The sequence below is a fragment of the Limanda limanda genome, chromosome 13 (assembly GCF_963576545.1).
Source record: "Limanda limanda chromosome 13, fLimLim1.1, whole genome shotgun sequence".
Taxonomy (NCBI): domain Eukaryota; kingdom Metazoa; phylum Chordata; class Actinopteri; order Pleuronectiformes; family Pleuronectidae; genus Limanda; species Limanda limanda.
In genome coordinates, this window is record NC_083648.1 from 1,793,006 (window position 1) to 1,812,764 (window position 19,759).

The window sequence follows — 19,759 nt, forward strand, 5'->3', positions numbered from 1 at the left end:
ATAGATTCTCTGTAAACTGGATCTGTCACCATCAAATAAACATGAAGCTAAATGACATAAACATTCAGTCTTCTTAAGAGATGATGAAGGAAACTCTGTGTAGGGAAATATTTTATCTGGTTGAATAAAGCAGAGTTTTCTTAATTATGTGATCTTCATCTTGTTTAATGAGATATGGAAGTCATTATTTTGATATCGAACTTATTCAGAAGTGAATCTCAGGTCTCAGCTCACAGTGTTTTCATTATTGTAATTGTTTCTGCAGAATGGTGACCATGGTGGTCCAGTTCTCCATCCTCATCCTGCTCCACTCCTGCCTGGTCCTGGTCACGACGGCAGAGGACTACAAGTGTCTGCCTCTGGTCCTCAGGAAAACCTGCTGCTGGATCAACGAGACCTACGCCGCCCGGAACGTCATCATCTTCGTCTCCATCCTCATCAACTTCCTGGCAGCCATGATCAATATAGTGAGTCCGATTTCCAGTGGGAGATTTTTAAAATACAAAATAATTATAGAGATGAGAGTTTCCTGACTCGGCTTTGTCTGTTTTGTAAAAATCAATGTGTCAGACACAACTGCTCATTCCTGTTTTTGGTCTTTTCTTAGAATTAAATGACAAAGAAATAGAGAATATTGCCACATTTATCCTATCAGAGAACCAGAGGATGTCTTATATTAAAGTTAACTGAATTTACTTTCTACTGCAAGAACTTCAAATTAAATTTAAAGGGGACATATTATGAAAATTCCACATTTGTAGTGCTTCTACATGCTAATTTGGGGATCTAGCATGTCTACTGTCCCAAAAACTCTGGAAAAAAACAACTCCCGCGGTTTGGGGCACTTAAAACAGTTCAATCTGAGGAGGGCTGCTTTAGACAGGGTAACAAGGGGTGTTGTTTTAAATGATCCTTGTGGTATTCTGTCCAAAATATGTTTCAGACATTGCATTAAGACCCCAAGGAACCATATCAGCTGCGGTAAAATGGGCATAATATGTCTCCTTTAACCAATTTATGCCTTAAATGACATAAGATTGTAACGGACATCTGTAAGAAAGAACTTCAGAGTCTGAACAATCACACCAGGACCGTGAAAGGTATTATTACATTGAATTACATCATGGTTGAATTTTAAAACAACAAGGATTATGTGATTAGTTTGTCTGTGTTGTGGCAGCAGCTGAAAACGTGATTTCATCAAACCCAGTTCACCAGACATGGCAAACTAGCAAACTAGCTGATAATTAGCTCTTAGTGTGAGAGAGAGAGAGAGAGAGAGAGAGAGAGAGAGAGAGAGAGAGAGAGAGAGAGAGAGAGAGAGAGAGAGAGAGAGAGAGAGAGAGAGAGAGAGAGAGAGAGAGAGAGAGAGAGAGAGAGAGAGAGAGAGAGAGAGAGAGAGAGAGAGAGAGAGAGAGAGAGAGAGAGAGAGAGAGAGAGAGGCCTTTAGACCTTCGCACTGAAACAGCAACAGAGAAGTTCGTTTGTATGAGTGAATTAAAACTGGAGGAAAAACTACAATTTAAAGTGGTTCTTTGTTTAATCCCTAAACTTTACCCCTATTGTTAAAGTCAAACCTTTGCTTTAGCTCGTAAAGGCGGATTGTGTAAGTCAAATAAAATAAAAAACTGTAGACAAAACATGGAGAATCAGTCAACATTTATTTAATGAAGAATCGATGTTTTGCTGTAAAACGTTTTCAGCTCAGCGGTTGTTTCCTGTTCACCTGAGGTTCCTCTAGCTCTTCTCCAGATGACACAGCGCTTTGTAGTTTAAAACTAAACTCTCACACTAACAACGTGTCACTTCCTGTAGAACAGGAAGAGGAGGAGTTCAGTAACAGACTGATGTGGAAGTGTTACAGATGATTTCTTTACGAGGTCACAAACGAGTTGAATCTGTCAAACAAGCATCTTGAAAGATTAAAGGCTTGTTGATAAAAATGTATGAATGGAGATTCTGTGTATTTTTCCGCTGATTCCACAAAATCACTGATCCTCCCTGTTGGTCCCTCACAGCTGTGGTGCGACTTCGACCTGTCCAGCAGCTTCAGGAACCAGACGTACAACGAGTCGGCCTCCGTGCCCGACATCTGCTTCTACCCAGAGGTACCACGGGAATGCAGTCAGGTCCATCTGTTGTGTTGTTGTTGTTTCACTTCTTGCGACAGCGGCAAAATGATAAATTAAACATTCTCGACATCTGCTGGCGCCCAGCGGGGGGGGGGGGGGGGGGGTCTCGCCTCAGACAGCAGCGACGGATGGAGCCGTCAGGACGTCACAGGGAAAACATCCGTTGTGTTATTCTGCTCACACAATAAGAAGCAAATTGATGGACTCAACATTCTCGCTGCTCCGCTGCATCTACACAACGAGTTCCCTGCTGAGTCGAGCCGGCTTCAGTGTGTGTGTGTGTGTGTGTGTGAACCAGAGCTGCTTTCATGTGGGTTTACTAGTGCGAGATAAATAATAGTTGTGTAAAGTCGATCCAACTAAACATTTACTCATAAAGTCCTTAAAAAACTGAAATAGACAATATTCTCATACAGACATTAACATCTTACAGGGTTTGTACGGTCATGGCAAACCTGGAAAAGTCATGGAATTTTAAAATGTGTTTTTTTCCAGGCCTGGAAAAGTCATGGAAATGTGTTATATTCATATTTTCATGTCCTTTAATTTACGCTTTAAATGTTTTAAATAATTCATATGCTTTTAAAGAAATACGCAAAAAATATAGGCAGGCAGGTTTACTGTATGCCTTGGAATTCTCATTGTTTGTTTGAATACTACACACATCGAGATTTCACAAAATGTTCGATCATGGAAATTTGGTTTAAAGTTATTGAAAAGTCATGGAAATCCATCGGTCAAAATGTGTATGAACCCTGATCTTAGTGCGTGATAAATAATAGTTGTGTAAAGTCGATCCAACTAAATTGGATTTACTCATAAAGTCCTCAAAACTGAAATAGACAATATTTTAAAACAGACATATTATGAAAATTCCACTTTTGTAGTGCTTCTACACGTTAATTTGGGTATCTAGCATGTCTACCGTCCCAAAAACTCTGGAAAAAAACAACTCCCGCGATTTGTTGTGGTTCCTCTATCTCAGAAACGCTACGCTAGATGGCGTCGAATGGTATTAGGACCAGAACACACGTCATAGTCTCGCTACACGGCCCGGCTCTCTGGCTAGCGTTAGCTCGCTACAGAGGTAATGGATACTCGAAACAGGTCAATCTGAGGAGGGCTGTTTTAAATGATCCTTGTGGTATTTTGACCAAAATATGTTTTAGACGTTTCATTAAGACCCCAAGGAACCATATCAACTGTGGTTAAATGGGTATAATATGTCTCATATATCTTAGTTAAGCTGAATAAGAAGCTCTGGTTTCATGGACTCAGTGATAAACACGTCTTTATTCTTCCTCTCCAGTACTTTGTGTTCACCGGGGTTCTGGCCATGGTGACGTGTGCCGTGTTCCTGCGGCTGAACTCCGTGCTGAAGCTGGCGGTGCTGCTGGTGATGATCGCCATCTACTCGCTGCTGACGGAGGCGTTCTACACCTCGCTGTTCATCCGCTACGACGCCGTGCACCACAACACAGAGTGAGTGATCGGGTCTGAGCTGGTGTTCACCCACAGAACCAGAACCTGACCCGTCCAGCTGAGGTCAAAGGTCACATGGATGAACCTGTCAGTGAATCACAGAGTCACAGTTTTATTTCTCCCTCTATACCAGTAACCAGATTACTCTTGAATATCGTAAAAAATATCTAAAAATAAGAAAAATATGTCTAAAATAATATAAAGGTGCTGGTGATCAAGAGGTTAAACTTAAGTAGGCCTCAATTGTTCGTGTGATATTGTATGATTATTAGTGCTGTCAGTTTAACGCGTTATTAACGGCGTTAACGCAAACCCATTTAAACGCCGTCAATTTTTTTAACGCGAGTTAAAGCAGAGCTGCAGCTTCAGTATCTGTGTTCAGTCTGACCTGCTCTCGCTTTTTGTTTTAATATTTCGCCAACTAAAATATATATTTTTAAGCCATAGTAGCGTCCCCGCCTACACAGGACACAGAACTTCTTCGTGGTTTAGTAACTTGTATTTTCCTCTACACGAACATGTGCACTTCTCACTCTTACTCCGTCACTCGCACACATCAACAACACTTCACTTCCTCATTGATCCCTGATCCCGAAACAACCCCATCCTATTGGTCCAAACAGTCACATGTCCCACCCAGACCCCTTCACTGACCCTCTGTCTTTTATTTTGTACCGCCCTGTTTGGCAATGTTGTTTTTCAATAAAATAAAACATTTGCATAAAGCAAGCCAATCCACTTTTCCATGTTGATAAGAGCATTAAAACGAAAGTACAATTATGGAAGGAAAAAAAATAAATGAAGGGACATTTAGAATAGATAAAAATTTGCGTTTAATCGCGAGTTAACTATGACATAAATGCGATTAATCGCGATTAAATATTTTAATCGTTTGACAGCTCTAATGATTATCATTTGTGACATATTGTGCGTTACTTTGTCATCTTCCCTCTTCAGTTGTAGCCCCAGTTTATGTTGATTGTTATTGATCACCGTTACTTTAACGTTCTCTCAACATGTCAGCTACATGTCTGTACATTTGAGTCATGAACGTTATATATTGATGTTCATATGGTTCTGAGATGCAGTACAACTACAAACTGCATTTTAATTTTGTTTTCAATTCTTAAGCACTGAAAATCAACCGTTTTTGTTGTTTTTTCACAGATTTTTCACAGGTTTTTAAATAAAACCAACATGGAAAACCAAATGTTAAAACTTCCTTAGGCAACCGTAGGCACATCAGGGATTACTTTCTAGTCAGGATGGTCCCTGGGACAAAACCAGGAAACCCCTGCTCTTTACTATACAGCGTTAAAGACAAGTGCATTAATGTCTCTTCACTTGTCTCTGTCCTCACCCGGTCCTCTTCAGAACTCACCAGGGAGACACGTTGACCTTTTCACCGCACTTTAAATGCTGCAAATGTGAGAAAACTCATCTTGTAGGTGTCTTCGGATTTAGCACAGTGACCTTTACAGTGACAGTGTGTGAAGGTTTCCTGAGGATCTGAGCGTGGTCGGTTAAGAAAGAGAAAAGCAGCTGTGTAGGAAGTCGTCTCTTTAGAGCCTCAGGGAGACGAAGGGTTGAGACGAGACAGAGTCAGGTGGAGACGACTGTCCCTCATGTCTGGGTCACCGTGGCAGAAGGTTAAACAAGGATAATAATCACAGGTGGATTATTTACATCAAATTTTCTGGTTCCATCTTTTTTGTTTTCTGGTTCTGGGTTAAGGCGTGAAAGAGCCCTTCAGGTTATAATCCACTTAATTGATTTTAACATATTAAATGTATTCACTGAAGACTTGATAGGAGGCTGTGATAAATCCCAAGTTTAACCCGAGGTGTTTAATGAAGAAGTTAAAATGGAATCCAAAACATTTCAAAGTAAAAAAAAATGTAACACTCCTGCGATTTGTATTTTTTTAAAATTGTGTTAAAAGGTATTGATACGAATGTGAAAGATAAATCTATAATACAAGGATTTGCAACCCAAACCCTGTGTAGTGTATAATGTATTTTTGTTTTCCATCACCAGACACATTCTACGAGCTGTAGCATTCACAAGAGGAGCTTGTATTTATCTCGGTGAATGAGGGGACATTAACATACAGACTTGGTAAACATGTGACCTCGTTTCCCTGTTCTTCTCCCGACAGGAACTTCCTGGGAACTAAAGAGACGTCTCTGCTCCTCATGGCCATGTTCCTCCTGGCGGTGTTCTACCACGGGCAGCAGGTGAGACCAGCAGATGTTCAGCAGAAGAAACTTAATCTTCTTCATCATGCAATCCAGAAAGAAACGACCTGAACTTAAAACCCCTCATGGATCATCTCGCTCTAAAGGACATGTTGGAAAATGGAGGCCATCCTCTTTGCAGACTATAAATAGAAATGTTGGACCTTTCCTTTAAATGCTAATAACAGGGAGGAAACAATGCAGCAGGCTGGAGGAACGCAGCATCATCCTTGTTGCTAAGCAACCGTCTAATTAGCGTTAGCAGCTAACAAGAAGTAACGATGACAGAAGAGAAACAGACGACCTCAGTCCTGAAGGTGCTCAAACACAGAGAGGGCAAATAGATACTTAACATTTTATATCTAACGAAATTTGCGTGTTATTGTTATATAATATATTTTCACAGGTTCAGCTCAATAACAGGTGGATAATGAAATCCAGACAGTCATTGCCTTTTAATCTGAGGTTTAAAGTCATTGATTCTTTAATTAAATTCCAAGTGGGAAAAGTTCTCTTCTCTCTGAGTCCCGTGTGATTTCCTGTGATTAAACTCACAGCAGGTGTTATATTCACATTATTCACATTGGCTAATATGTGAAATGATGAATTTAATTTCCTTCACGATCATTTGACAGAACATGTTTCCACCAGCACAACAGGTGTTACAGAATAAAACACTCAGAGATGAGGAATGATTGGCAATAATAAAATAATATTTTAACCCTTTGAGAACGACCACAGTTCAGGACAATAACTCCAAAATGAAATCCATCGCAGTTGAAGCATTTATTCATTTTGCAGCAGGAAGCCAACGCCTCATCATGTTGTGTGCGCTCATCATGACGGCGTTACGCTTCGTTTCATACACTTTTTAATTTATAACACATTATATATATTGTTTTATTGATTTACCTAACCACTTAGCTTTGGTCGGAAAAATACCAACATAAACGTTTCTGCTGCAGTGGTCAAAGAGTTAACACAACTCACTTCTGACTTTTAAGCAACAAACACACAATAAGCTGCTTGAACCAAAGCATAATTTGGACTGAATTTAAATTCCCATCGGTTGCCGTCATTAATTCAACACGGTGTTTTTGGTACAAGCACCGTTTGACCTCTGACCTCTGCTGTGTTATCGCAACACAGATCAACAGATGAAGAAACGTGAAGAGACAAAACTAAACGCTGGAATCATAAAGCATCCTCTGCCGTGGATCTGGAGAAGGAGGCGGTTCAGCTGAACACTCCCAGCGTGAGAACACGAGTCCGAGCTTCTCTCAGCGGAGACGTTTAAGTGATTGTGTTGTGTTGTGAAGAAGGATCCCATTAGAGCCCAGAGACGGAGGACACTCACTCCTTCATTCTTCTTCAGCCTCTTTCATTACAACAACCTCACTCTCATGTGAGCTTCTTAAATGCGAGTGATTGTACAACGTCCTCATTTCACGTTTGATGTCCATAACCCAGAGAGCACACGTTTTACATTTATATCACGTACACAACAAGATAAACGTTATTTATTTTTTACACTTTCACTTTCCGGTGAGTTTTGCGTCTCCACACGAAGCAGATGAAACTAAACCAGAGACCTGGTGAATAATTAACCAATGGCAACGGAGCCCCGGAGCCAGATGAGGTCGTTCCTCATGAACACGACTTCCTGTCACAACAGTAATTACAGGATCAAGCACAGTGAACAGGAGCCGTTTCATTACCAGGAGACAAGGCTCTTATTATAACACTCTTTTGTTTGAAATAATTATAAGATCAGAATACTGATCAGGGTTGTGTAATGTAACGTTAACAGTAGTATGAGGAGAAATCGAGTTATTTAATTCAGGAGACGTAAAGCTACTTTTTTAATGTCTAAATTTATAAATAACAACTATATTAAGTTTCACTAATTGACGCCACAATTAGTCCGAAACTGTTTCCACCGATCGACAGAGAGAAAGACGAATGGTTCCTCACAGGCTCATCTGCCTTATCCAACACATTCTCAATATCATTATTAATATATTATTAAACACTTTCTCCTACAAGCACAAACTAAACGCTACCGACTTTAGCGCTAATGTATTCCAATGACTTTGTATGAATTGTTCATTAAGTAAAGCAATTAGTGTTTCTTATTAGAATCCTTCTTCCTGCACCTCAGATTGATCACGCTCGTGTTTCATAATGGATCCGACCTTCAACAGATCTTTTAATTCCGCCGCTCATTCCAGAACCGAAGCTTTGTCCTTTCCATCGTCTAAATTATATCAACAGACTTTCTACCGATAGTTGGTTCATTTGTTTGAGTGATGACGTAACGAGCAAAGTCACAGACCGGCCTGGAAGGTCAGAAACGGGTTGTGAGGGAAATAAGGAGTTGGGATTTTCAGGTTGTTGGAGGTGTGAGAGGAAAAGTGATTTTGTGTTTCACTTTATTTGGCTCTGTGAAGAATCTGTGCCTGGACACAAGACGGACATATTATACAAAGATATTCAAAATGATGATCATTCAAATAAATGGAGTAAAGACGGAGGGATTTAAATATTTCCGAAAGCAGTGCAGCTGCAAGGATCATTGAAAAGAAAGAACATAAAAACATGAAATTAGTCTAAGAGTACACGTGGACCTTCAGAGTCTGATTCACTGTTTTAAAAGATTGAAAGATATGGAAGATAATTCCCTTTAAGCAGAGTAGTACTATAACTTCTGCACTAACCTCTGTGCCTCTCTCATATTTCTTCTGTCTCCAGTTGGAGTACACGGCTCGACTGGACTTCCTGTGGCGCGTCCAGGCCAAAGAGGAGATCAACGAGATGAAGGAGCTGCGAGAGCACAACGAGAACATGCTGAGGAACATCCTGCCCAGCCACGTGGCGCGCCACTTCCTGGAGAAGGACCGGGACAACGAGGTCGGTGAAAGCTTCTCGAACACTCGCACACTGCAGACAAACTTAGAGAGTCTGGGAAAGTCACAAAACAATCACACTCATCATTTCATGGGTCGTCTGATTCGGATTTTCCTTCAGCTCAATCTCAAATTTCCAATGTGCGGACCTCCAAGTGCGTCTCCATCAGCATAACCACGTGACATCATCTTTACTTTGACAAAGTAAAAAGAAGGAGAAGCTAACTCTGGTTAATCTGAGAGTCAAAGCTAATTTTGAAGTCCCTATAAATCCATTTAAACCAGAAAGAAAAATGTATATAATTTGAAAGGAAGTGCAGTTTTATTTCTTTAAAGGCAGAGTATGAATATTTGTGGTGTTGTTATTTTGATCTATTCAGAGGCGAAACTGAAGACCCACAATGCTTCATTACTAGGGATGGGGGAAAAATCGATTCAGTTACAAATCGCGATTCTTGTGAATGACGATTTTAAATCGCCATGCTGCCTCCCAAATTGATTTTTTTTTTTTTTTTTTAACATTTTTATTGGTTTATACCGGGGGGATATATTGGGGGAGCAACATCACCCCAGAGAGCATGTTGACCAGCTCTTGTTTTTGCACAAGAATCTAAACATACCCAAGCACTAGCTTTGCATCGCCTACATGCAAACAACAATAGTCTACTGTTTGTTTATTTCAAAGTTTATATTTTAAGTAAACTTTTATTCATTCTATTTAATTTACCTTTTATTTATTGTTTAAAAGTAGCCTAGGTGGCTTACATTTCTTAATCTGTCAGTTTGTGTGCAGTTGACAGGGGCTAAACATTAATAGGGAACATTTTTATTTATTTTCTCTATTGGCTGCCCGGCAGTCATTAAGTTAATGTTAATATTTAAATAAAACTTGTAAAGTTCAAAGTGAATTTGACTGTGTTGTATTTGAAGGAATGATTCAACATTTTTCCATTGTCCAGTATTTAAAAAAAAAAATAACCAAAAGAAATCCCAGGAAATCGTAATATCGAATCGCAATACTTACAGAATCGCAATACATATCGTATCGCCACCTAAGTATCATGATAGTATCGTATCGGGAGGTCCCTGCCGATTCCCGTCCCTATTCATTACAGAGCAACAGCTGTAGGTCAACTGGTATCAACTGAAACAACGAGCTGATCTATAAACTATAGATATATTTACAGTGAGTTATGTTCTTGCAAGTCACGTTCCATAAAGCTTTGATTTGTAGTCATGTATCTCCACTCAACAAAATCGAGGTCTGGACATGAAGTTTCACCCTGTTTACATATCGTCAAATAACTAATTATAACCAAACTAAACATGAACAATTGAACGTGACGTGAGTGAGTAAAGTTTGATTATACCAGACGTAAGTTATGGACAGAATTACAGAACAGAAAGATATGACCCAGGTTCAGGTGGCGTCCCGGCTGTGGAGCTCAGTCAGTTCTCAGCTCAGAGTTTTTCTACAGCAACACCTCGTCTCACACGTCTGAACCAAAGACCTGTTCCAGAACCATCTCCGGCCTTCATTACAATTCATTCTGTGGGTCTCTGTGTTCCAGCCTGTGGAGAGAAGGCTCAGTAATTGCTTTTTAAACAACTGTACAGACAGAGACAGAGAGAGAGAGAGAGAGAGAGAGAGGATTGGTGAGGTGGTTCATTCAGCCGGAAACTGTGTTAGAGCTCGGGGGGGGGGGCTCTCTCTCTTTTGGCTGCATGCATTTTGATTTGATTTTAATAACATGTTGTCAGTCAGAAGAAGAGAACACGTTGATTTGTCTCTGACTCAGAGTCGAACTCACTGAGTTCCTCGGTTCTTCTGCTTCTTTCCTTTCATACTTCAAGTTTCCTCTGAACAGCCGTGTTGTTGTTTGGTGTTGGAACGCACATTAACACACAAATCCAAATAGATATGGATTATAGAACCACAATCCATATCGAGGAGAGGAGAACCAGCAATATTTGGGGTGGTGTTTTTTATTTTTCAAGCATTTTCTTTTTCACCAACCTTGAGACGAGCTCGTGAAATGTTTCTTTAAATTGAGTTTTAAATACATTTTGTTTCTCGTGTTCGTTTCTTTTCCAGCGTCGACTCCAATCAGCAATAAATATTGATCGAGCACATTACGATTTAAATCTTGTTCTTTTGTTATTGTAGTTCTTGCTCGATTTCTATCATCCCACTTGTATGATCCTCTTCATCACCACCAGCATGTGAAGGTGGAGGAGATTTGACCTTCAACTAAAACACATCAGACAAAGTGACCTCATGGTGACGAAGAGGTGGAGATAAAGGATCCAGACTCATTAGGATTTATTCTCTAAACGTCTGCTCCAACTTTCGTCTCAATCCACCCGATGGAAGTTTGGATATTAAAGTTTGGACCAAAGTGTCAGAGCCGCTGACAGAGGGAAATTTCTTTTTGGATTTAATGAGATTTAAAGAGATAACGAGCTTAAAAGTGTGAAAAGTTAAAGGCTGGTTGATAACTTCACTCTCAGCAATTAAGATAAAGACGGACGTGACTTTGGGATAAATCCATTTAAATATTCATCACCAGGGACTAATGTTCAAAAATAAAACAGGACAAGAAAACTTTTCCTGTCTTCAGCTGCTCGTTTCCGATTCGTCCGTCTCACTCAGCGACTCGATGAGAAGCGATTGTCTCGGTCAGCAGAGAGGACGCTTGTCTCACGCTCGGGTCAAACCGTCTCATTGTCCTCGTCCCGCTCCGTCTCTATCGACTCCTCCGATCTTCTGTCTCTCCGACAAAAGGCGAGAAACCAATGAATTATGAATGTCATGAGAGGAGAGCTGATATCATTCTGCTCCCGACGCCTGATCCTAATTAAAAAGGACACGATTAAAAATGCATCCATTAGGAGAGGTTGGGTCCTAATCACTCGTTACATTATTAATCAGGCTGTTTATTGTTCCGTGATTCAGATACTGCACTGGGTTATTAATAGGCTCCTTCACCCCTGAAGAGGTGTTGATGATCTCTGGAATTAATCAGGTGGCAACGATGAGTGTCACTGATATCAGCGTCTTCACTTTGAGACATAATTTCAGATTGTATTCCTGGATTCGCAGCAGATGTCTGAGTGCAGGAGGACAGGTTCTCTGCTGCAGCTTCCTGTTTCCCCTGCGTTGTGGGAGGAGCAAGAAGACGGGCGATCAACAAGTCTCGTTCACTTTACTCACTTTACTCGTGGGAAAGAGACGAGAACAAACCTCCGACTTGATCCTTAAAGACAAGTGGAGACGAGCCGAGAAATTCAATTAGAGTTTGACTTCTCTCAACTTTCACTTTGAGGCTTTGACGTTTGACTGAGCTCATTAAGCGTTTATAATGTCACTGATGATGTCACACTAAAGGCAAGAGCTTATATTCATAAGCGTGTAATTACATTAAAAAAGAGGAGTAGAAGTAGAATACAGAGCAGAGAGAGAGACTGAGAGACTGAGAGAGAGAGATTTTTTTTTGATTTTTTAAGCCACTTTTACAAGATTTTGAGAAGATGTTGTGCCTCAAGCAAGTTTTATGTTCTGTGAAAAAAGATCAGCTGGTTTTTGGTTATATTTTGGATTGAATATTGTTTTATTTTGATGCATCTTGTGTTTTGAGAGAGAGAGAGAGAGAGAGAGAGAGAGAGAGGGAGAGAGAGAGAGCCTGACCTCTCATGAATTATTGATCCTAGAGGTTGAACTCTGGACGTAATGTTTACCAATGTCTTATTAAAACATTCCACGAGGACACGGTTCATTTCTCTATGTGGTGTTAGTCTGTGTGAACATGTCAGTAGACCTGCTGCTCTGCTGGGTCTCTGATGTGTCAACACTGCCCCCTAGAGGAGGAGCTGGTGTAGTGAAGCATGAATGCACCTTCACCTGCTGCTACATACAGTTCAGTACCAGTATCAACCATGTAAACATGAGCTGCAAGACACTAAAGCAGAACTTCTATTGTGATGTAAAGACAATTTAACACTTATTTAGGTCTTTTATTTGTAGTTTCAGACGGTTAGTATGAGCTGATGATCAAAATCAGAATCAGAATCAGAAAGGATTTATTGCCAAGTAGGTTTACACCTACCTGGAATTTTCTTTGGTAAAAAGGTGCATACATTTAACATAAAGCATAAAGACACAATAAGTACTTCACATAAGAAAGAAATAACTTTATATAAAACAAAACAAAAATATATACAGAGATATATAAAAAGTTAAATAAAGAGTAAAATGCAAAACAGACAAAATATAAAAAGTAAAATGCAAAACAGGAGAGAAATGTGGATGTGCAATATGCAATATACTGTTATGTGTGTTAATGTAGCACAGAATTGAGGCGTGGTTGAATGTCCTTGAGTAAGATACTGAACCCAAACTCCACGATGGTCGGACCAGCAGCGTGCACACAGTGTTGTGTGTGTGTGTGTGTGTGTGTGTGAATGAGAGAATGAAGGTTAACTGTTTTCTAACAACTGGTGGAAGCTCCGGTTCAGAAGCCTGTAAACTACACAACCCTCCAAACTAAACTACACAATCCTCCAAACTCTCCACCACAACCAGACGTTATTTCTGCCTTGTCATTCCTTGTGCTCCAGAGGTGGAGATCAAAACAAACGATTTTGTGATTCTTCTCCGACCCCATTGGCCTGAAAAATAATCAACTGATGGCAAAAATCTCAATTCCAGACGTTGACATTTACACGACAGACACTCAAAAACCTCAAACTGACAGAAATTATTTTATGGTTTTTCCAGGAACACATGACACTAATCTTCCCTCCTCCTCCGTGCTGTGTGTCTCACAGGAACTCTACTCGCAGTCCTACGACGCCGTGGGTGTGATGTTCGCCTCCATCCCGGGCTTCGCCGACTTCTACTCCCAGACCGAGATGAACAACCAGGGAGTGGAGTGCCTGAGGCTGCTCAACGAAATCATCGCCGACTTTGACGAGGTGAGAGCTTTGGGACTTTGAAGTGAACACACTTCTTCTTCAGCTCGACGTCTGAGCGTGAAGGATCCTCAGTGTCTTGTTTCCATTATCATTAAAACATTCATTTTACCTCCCGGAACGATTCAGCAGGACAACAAACGGTATTTATTCCAGATGCAAAAAGAACCATAACAGGAAACATTACAAAATATATACAGAGCGCTCTTCCAGTCCGTTGCTTTCCTGTATTCAGGAACAAAGGTTCAGTCTCTCTGTCATCGTGTGGTTGAGTGAGATGTTCCTGGTTCAAGGGAATTCTGATTGATTCAGATTAGATTAGATTAGATTCAACTTTATTGTCATTGCACAGTACAAGTACTTATACAATGAAATGCAGTTTAGCATCTAACCAGAAGTGCAAAAAAGGCAGTAAAAGTGCAGAGTATTGTGCATATTAAAGTGAAAATGTAAATAAATAAGATCTGTAAAGAAAGAAATATATATGGAATATTACAGTATTAAGAGGAAATGTATGATATAAGAACAATGAATACACTATGAGCAGGATAAAAATATAAATATATATAAATATGAATACACTATAGGCGGGATAATACAGTAGTACAAAAAGTAACAGTCAGTGCAAATGTACAAATGTTCAAATGTTCAGTGGTTGGAGGAGGGTGTGTGGACGAGTCGTTCAACTTCTACAAACACCACAAAATCTGCATTTTACACATCTCGCTGATTTAAGTCAAGCATGAGTTTTAATTTTCAGGTTTAACTTTTCTCTCCTGGAATCATCAGATTTATTTGATGCCACGTCAAAACAAAAAAACAACAACTGTAAGAATCAAAATGTTGAACCAGAAACCTTGATATAACTGGTGATGTATTAATTCAAATCAATGTCTTTACTCTACAACCATTACATTGTGGAATCAACATTTAGTTCATATTAATATCTTACTGCTACTTGGAACCTGGAATCTATTTTACATTGATGGAAACTCCAACTAGATGAATAAACTCCTGTTGTAATAGCTTAAATTTTTATAAAAGATAAATAATTCCACCAATTACAGGAAGTAGAGAGACCATTAAACCATAGAAGAAGAAGAAGCAGCTGCAGTCTTCACCTCTGACGATCTAATGTTTGAACCACTTGGACATTCATTCGGTGCATTTGAACTAGTAGAGTACTGTAGTACTGTGGAGTACTGTGGAGTACTGCACCTGAAGGGGGTGATGTTGGTAGTAATACCATAATGATGTTACCAAGGCAACCCCATGAACCACTTCATTCATTTTCTCCATTCACACAGAACGACCCCCCCGACTGACATCTGGAATCTCAACAGTTTAAAAAGCAGTTCCATATTTTCCCTTTGTCTCTCAGACCTCGTGTGTTTATGATTATTAAAGTTCGACGTTTCCTCGAGTCTCTGAGATGATTCAGCTGAGACCAGGACTGGATATGACGTGTCATCAGAAAATAAATAAAATAATCTCTCACCCATGTTCACGCTCTCACAGCTGCTGGGCGAGGACCGGTTCCAGGACATCGAGAAGATCAAGACCATCGGCAGCACCTACATGGTCGTGTCCGGTCTGTCGCCGGAGAAACAGGTGAGCGCCCCCTTCAGGCTGAGATCAGCTGTGGTCACCTGCTGTGTGTAAACATGTGAACCTCAACAACCGGCTGCATGCATTGTGTTGATTCTGTGGCAAACCGCTGTAGCACTGGAAACAGAAATACGCCCCCTAGCTGTATCTCTGTGTACTGACATGTCCTGAACGTCCTGCAGCAGTCGGGTTAAATCCTGTTTTCTGTGTCACGTCAACACAGGCCGTCTCGTGTCCCTCGAGCGACTCGAGTCATGACGCTCAGCAGACTCACACTCTCCTCTGCCTTCCACAGCAATGTGAAGACAAATGGGGGCACTTGTGTGCGTTGGCAGACTTTGCCATCGCCCTCAACGAGAGCATCCAGGAGATCAACAAGCACTCCTTCAACAACTTTGAGCTGAGGATCGGTAAGAGGGCTTTATCTGTCTGGGAAGAGATTCAGTGTTTGGTTTTGAATCAGCGTTTTATCTATTATATCTAGGGTTGCAAAATTCCGGGAATATTCAAAGTTGGAAACTTTCCATGGGAATATACGGGAATTAACGGGAATAAAGGGGAAATGTTGTGGGTAATTTATACTAACTGTATTTACCTTGTCATATACAGACATAAATATAAACATTTTGTTGTGTCATAGGCTGATTTGAGCCCTGAGGAAACTTTGGGCACTTGACTATATGCTTCTGCATCGTTGTGTCATTCTTAACATAGGTCTTTGCACAGTATTTGCAAATGTACACAGCCTTTCCTTCTACATTGGATGAGGTGAAATGTCTCCACACATGAGAGAGTGCACGTGGCATTGTTCTGTAGAATAAGATGAGAAGAAAGTTTGTAAAAAAACACTAATGCAATGCCAGAGATATAAATAGTTAGCCAAACAATTGGAATCGTCTGTAAACATATTTTACAATTGATGGATAAATGAATGGAAATAGTCTAGATGAACAGATGAACAATCCTCAATCAGCATGCTAATATATTTTCCCAGTAATATCATGGAAACTTACCTGACTAGTCCTTCACTCTACAGCAGGTCTCAATAGCCCTGCTGTAGAGTGAAGCATGCTGGGAGTTATCTGTGCATGTGATGGAAGAATGCACAGTGGAGGGTTGAAACTCAACGTTCCATACATCTTTAAAATAGAGTTTTGAATGATGTTTTTATTGCTTTATTTTTTTTTTCAAAATTCCCAAAATTCCCGAGCTAGACTTCCTATGGAAAGTTTCCGGAAAGTTTCTGGAAATTTTCTGCCCCTTTGCAACCCTAATTATATCCCCCGAGTATTATATCCAGTCGATTCCCACGTGTCATACATGTTGACATCGTCTAACCTGCAGTTGTTGAAACCGATCCCTTGTCTGACTTGTGAAGGTATGGCCCACGGCTCGGTGGTGGCCGGTGTGATCGGTGCCAAGAAGCCGCAGTACGACATCTGGGGGAAGACGGTGAACCTGTCCAGCCGAATGGACAGCACGGGCGTGAGCGGCAGGATCCAGGTGCCGGAGGAGACCTGCGTGATCCTCAAGGAGCGCGGCTTCGCCTGCGAGTACCGTGGAGAGATCTACGTGAAGGGCATCAGCGAGCAGGAGGGCAAGATCCGCACGCACTACCTGACGGGCCGCGTGCAGCCCAACCCGCTCATCATGCAGCCGCGCAAGATCACCGGCCAGTACTCGCTGGCGGCCGTGGTGCTGGGCCTGGTGCAGTCGCTCAACCGGCAGAAGCAGAAGCAGATCCTCAACGAGAACAACAACTCTGGCATCTTGAAGGGCCACCACCACTACAACCGCAGGACGCTGTTAGCGCCCGGCTGCTCGGAGGCGGGGGCGGGGCATCACGCCGAAGCGGCTGATAAGACCGAGCTGTCCTGAAGAGACGGCCGGAGCTTTGGTTCCATGCACGTGTCTCTGAGGCAGAGATGCTCTTCAGGCAGAGATAATCCCAGTGGTTGAGTGAGGACCTCAGTGGGTGCAGCTAATGAACAGTCATGTTAGCACACGTCCACGATAGAACAGCTGGTGAAAGTTCCTCAGGAGTTTGTCACGACCTGGTTCCAGATTCTCAACTAAGAACCGACCAATCAGAGCATCGTAGGCTTTGTTATTAAGACGTTATCGTGACTCCAACAGGACCATCACCTGTTGGAGCACGATGGAATCCATTACGAGGTTTCTGCAAAACCTTTGAATCTTTCCAAACCTAATGATGGTTCTCCAGGGAAAGACCCCCCCCCCCTCCGTCCTGCAGGTCTATGTAGTATCGCTCACACACTGCAGAAACGTTTTGTTTTGTTCCACGAGTGACATCTCAAATTTGAAAAAGAGGAAATCACCTCATGTTGCAACCTGCATCTTGGAGATTTGATGAATTCGGCCCTTGGTGTCAAACAGGCAGATGAGAAGAGTTCAAAATCTTTAAAACCTCTTTTGAAAACGCCATAAAAGGTTCAGAAGTCTGGATCAGCTCACAGTGACTTCAACAGGACCGTTTCCTGTTGGAGCACGATGGAATCCATCACTAGGTTTCTGCAAAACCTTTGAATCTTTCCAAACCTAATGATGGTCCTGCAGGTCTCTGTAGTGTCGCTCTGAGTCCAACAGGCCTCACACGTAGTTACACATGAGCTGAAAATCCCTTTTGTTCCACCAGTGACATCTCAAATTTTGAAAAAAGAGGAAATCACCTCATGTTGCAACCTGCATCTTGGAAATTTGATGAATTCGGCCCCTTGGTGTCAAACAGGCAAATGAGAAGAGTTCAAAATCTTAAAAACCTCTTTTGAAAAAGAGTTGTACAAATATGCAAATACGCAGAGAAGCCAGTCCCGGGTTGAAAGGAACTTTACGTTGAGTTGTCCTCGAGCAGCACGATGGGTCGATGTTTGTTTTTGTGGGTCTTCATTGTTTGTCCCTGCGATGCATTGTGTGCATTTCTTCCCACTTTCATGAAGCTCCACAGATCTGCAGAGCCACCAGAGAACCCAGCAGCTCACACAGGGAAACATGGAACCAGCCAGGTTCTATGGATGTAAACAATGCAGGTTTCAAACTCAACAACAACTGGTCTCATGCAGTCAGCGAGTTCATTAGATCTCCAGGACACACACACCATGAATGTAAACAAAGTGTTTACAGGAAGCCTCCACAGGGCGACTGCAGGAGGCTGATTAGAAAGCTTCTCCTTCAACCTTATGCACATCAGGGAGGACAGAAGCTGCTTCGTTCCTCCAGGTTCTCCCAGTTAGCCTGAGTTCTTCCACTGAGGTGTAACTCAACCAAAGTGATTATTCCAGTCTCCTGAATCAACTCTGCTTCTGATGAATGTCTGTAGAACTGAAACTCCACTTTGTTCCTGAAGGAGGAGGAGGAGGAGGAGCTTGTGTGGAGGCGCGAGGGCGGGACTGGATCACACGCCCTCGGACCCGTTCGATGTTCGATTCCCTCAGACTGTCTGACCTTCCTCCGCTCGTTTCCACTTCCTGTTTTTACGTCGACTGGCCACTGGCCTTTCCTGTCCAAACCCAGAGACCCGTTCCCTCTCAGACCCTCGCCCGGTGTTGATGTTTCTTTTTTGTATTTCTTTTATATATGACAACACAATAAAAAGGGGTCTAATTTTGTATACATGGCACGTGTCTGGTTCTTTGTTGGGAAGTTTTTGTTTTAGATTTGCAGAAGTTGTCAAATGCCTGGTGGTAAAAAAATGAAAGAATCTAATTACAAGTGGACGTCTTTGTGTTCTACATGTTAAGCTTCTCGTTTTCATCCTGGACTCACTCGGACATTTCACCAGAGGTCGGCCGGAAAAGTTCCAGAAAACATCTGGAGAAAGTATTGAGACGGGTTTGGGCTTAAGTTTTTTAATTGGCTCTAATGAGAAGCATATCAAGGTTCAGCAGCTTTATTCAAGAAGAGACTTGTGTTACAGCTATAGATATATATATAGATATAGATATAGAAATAGATATAGATATCTTTTTACAGGATCTTTAAAAGCGTCTCCAGGGTCCCAGATCTAAAATAACCTACGTGGATTCAATAAGCTCTAAACATCCTGGGGCGTTCAATGTGTTTCAATGTGAGACGGATATTAAATTAAAAATTGATTTGCTGTGAGATACACATTCATCATGGCAGTGGGTGGTAAGCAGGGAACATTTTTTAACACAATTGTTATACATTTTTGCAGAGACAGATGCATTTACTGTAGTTGATTTGACAGAGTTAAAATTAAATCCAAACTGTAAAAGCTGCATAGTTGCCTTCAGACAAGCAGCAGCTGTCATCTCCACACCAGAGGAAGAACATCTCCTCACCAGAGGAAGAACATCTCCACACCAGAGGAAGAACGCTGTCGCCTCCTTCTCCTCCAAAAAGCTTTAGATGAATCGCAGACGAGTCCGAGTCAGACAAGCGT

General features: G+C 41.4%; 1 protein-coding gene across 1 annotated transcript in view; it reads left to right on the forward strand.

Moving 5' to 3' along the window:
* The window catches only part of adcy8 (adenylate cyclase 8 (brain)), a 68,354-nt gene extending 51,140 nt beyond the window's left edge, over positions 1-17,214 (forward strand). The window contains exons 10-18 of the mRNA XM_061084488.1: positions 266-467; positions 2,019-2,108; positions 3,442-3,614; positions 5,773-5,851; positions 8,603-8,761; positions 13,585-13,731; positions 15,247-15,339; positions 15,632-15,746; positions 16,715-17,214. Coding sequence (XP_060940471.1) covers positions 266-467; positions 2,019-2,108; positions 3,442-3,614; positions 5,773-5,851; positions 8,603-8,761; positions 13,585-13,731; positions 15,247-15,339; positions 15,632-15,746; positions 16,715-17,214 — 1,558 coding nt within the window. The remainder of the gene's footprint in view (positions 1-265; positions 468-2,018; positions 2,109-3,441; positions 3,615-5,772; positions 5,852-8,602; positions 8,762-13,584; positions 13,732-15,246; positions 15,340-15,631; positions 15,747-16,714) is intronic.
* The last annotated feature ends 2,545 nt before the right edge of the window (positions 17,215-19,759 follow it).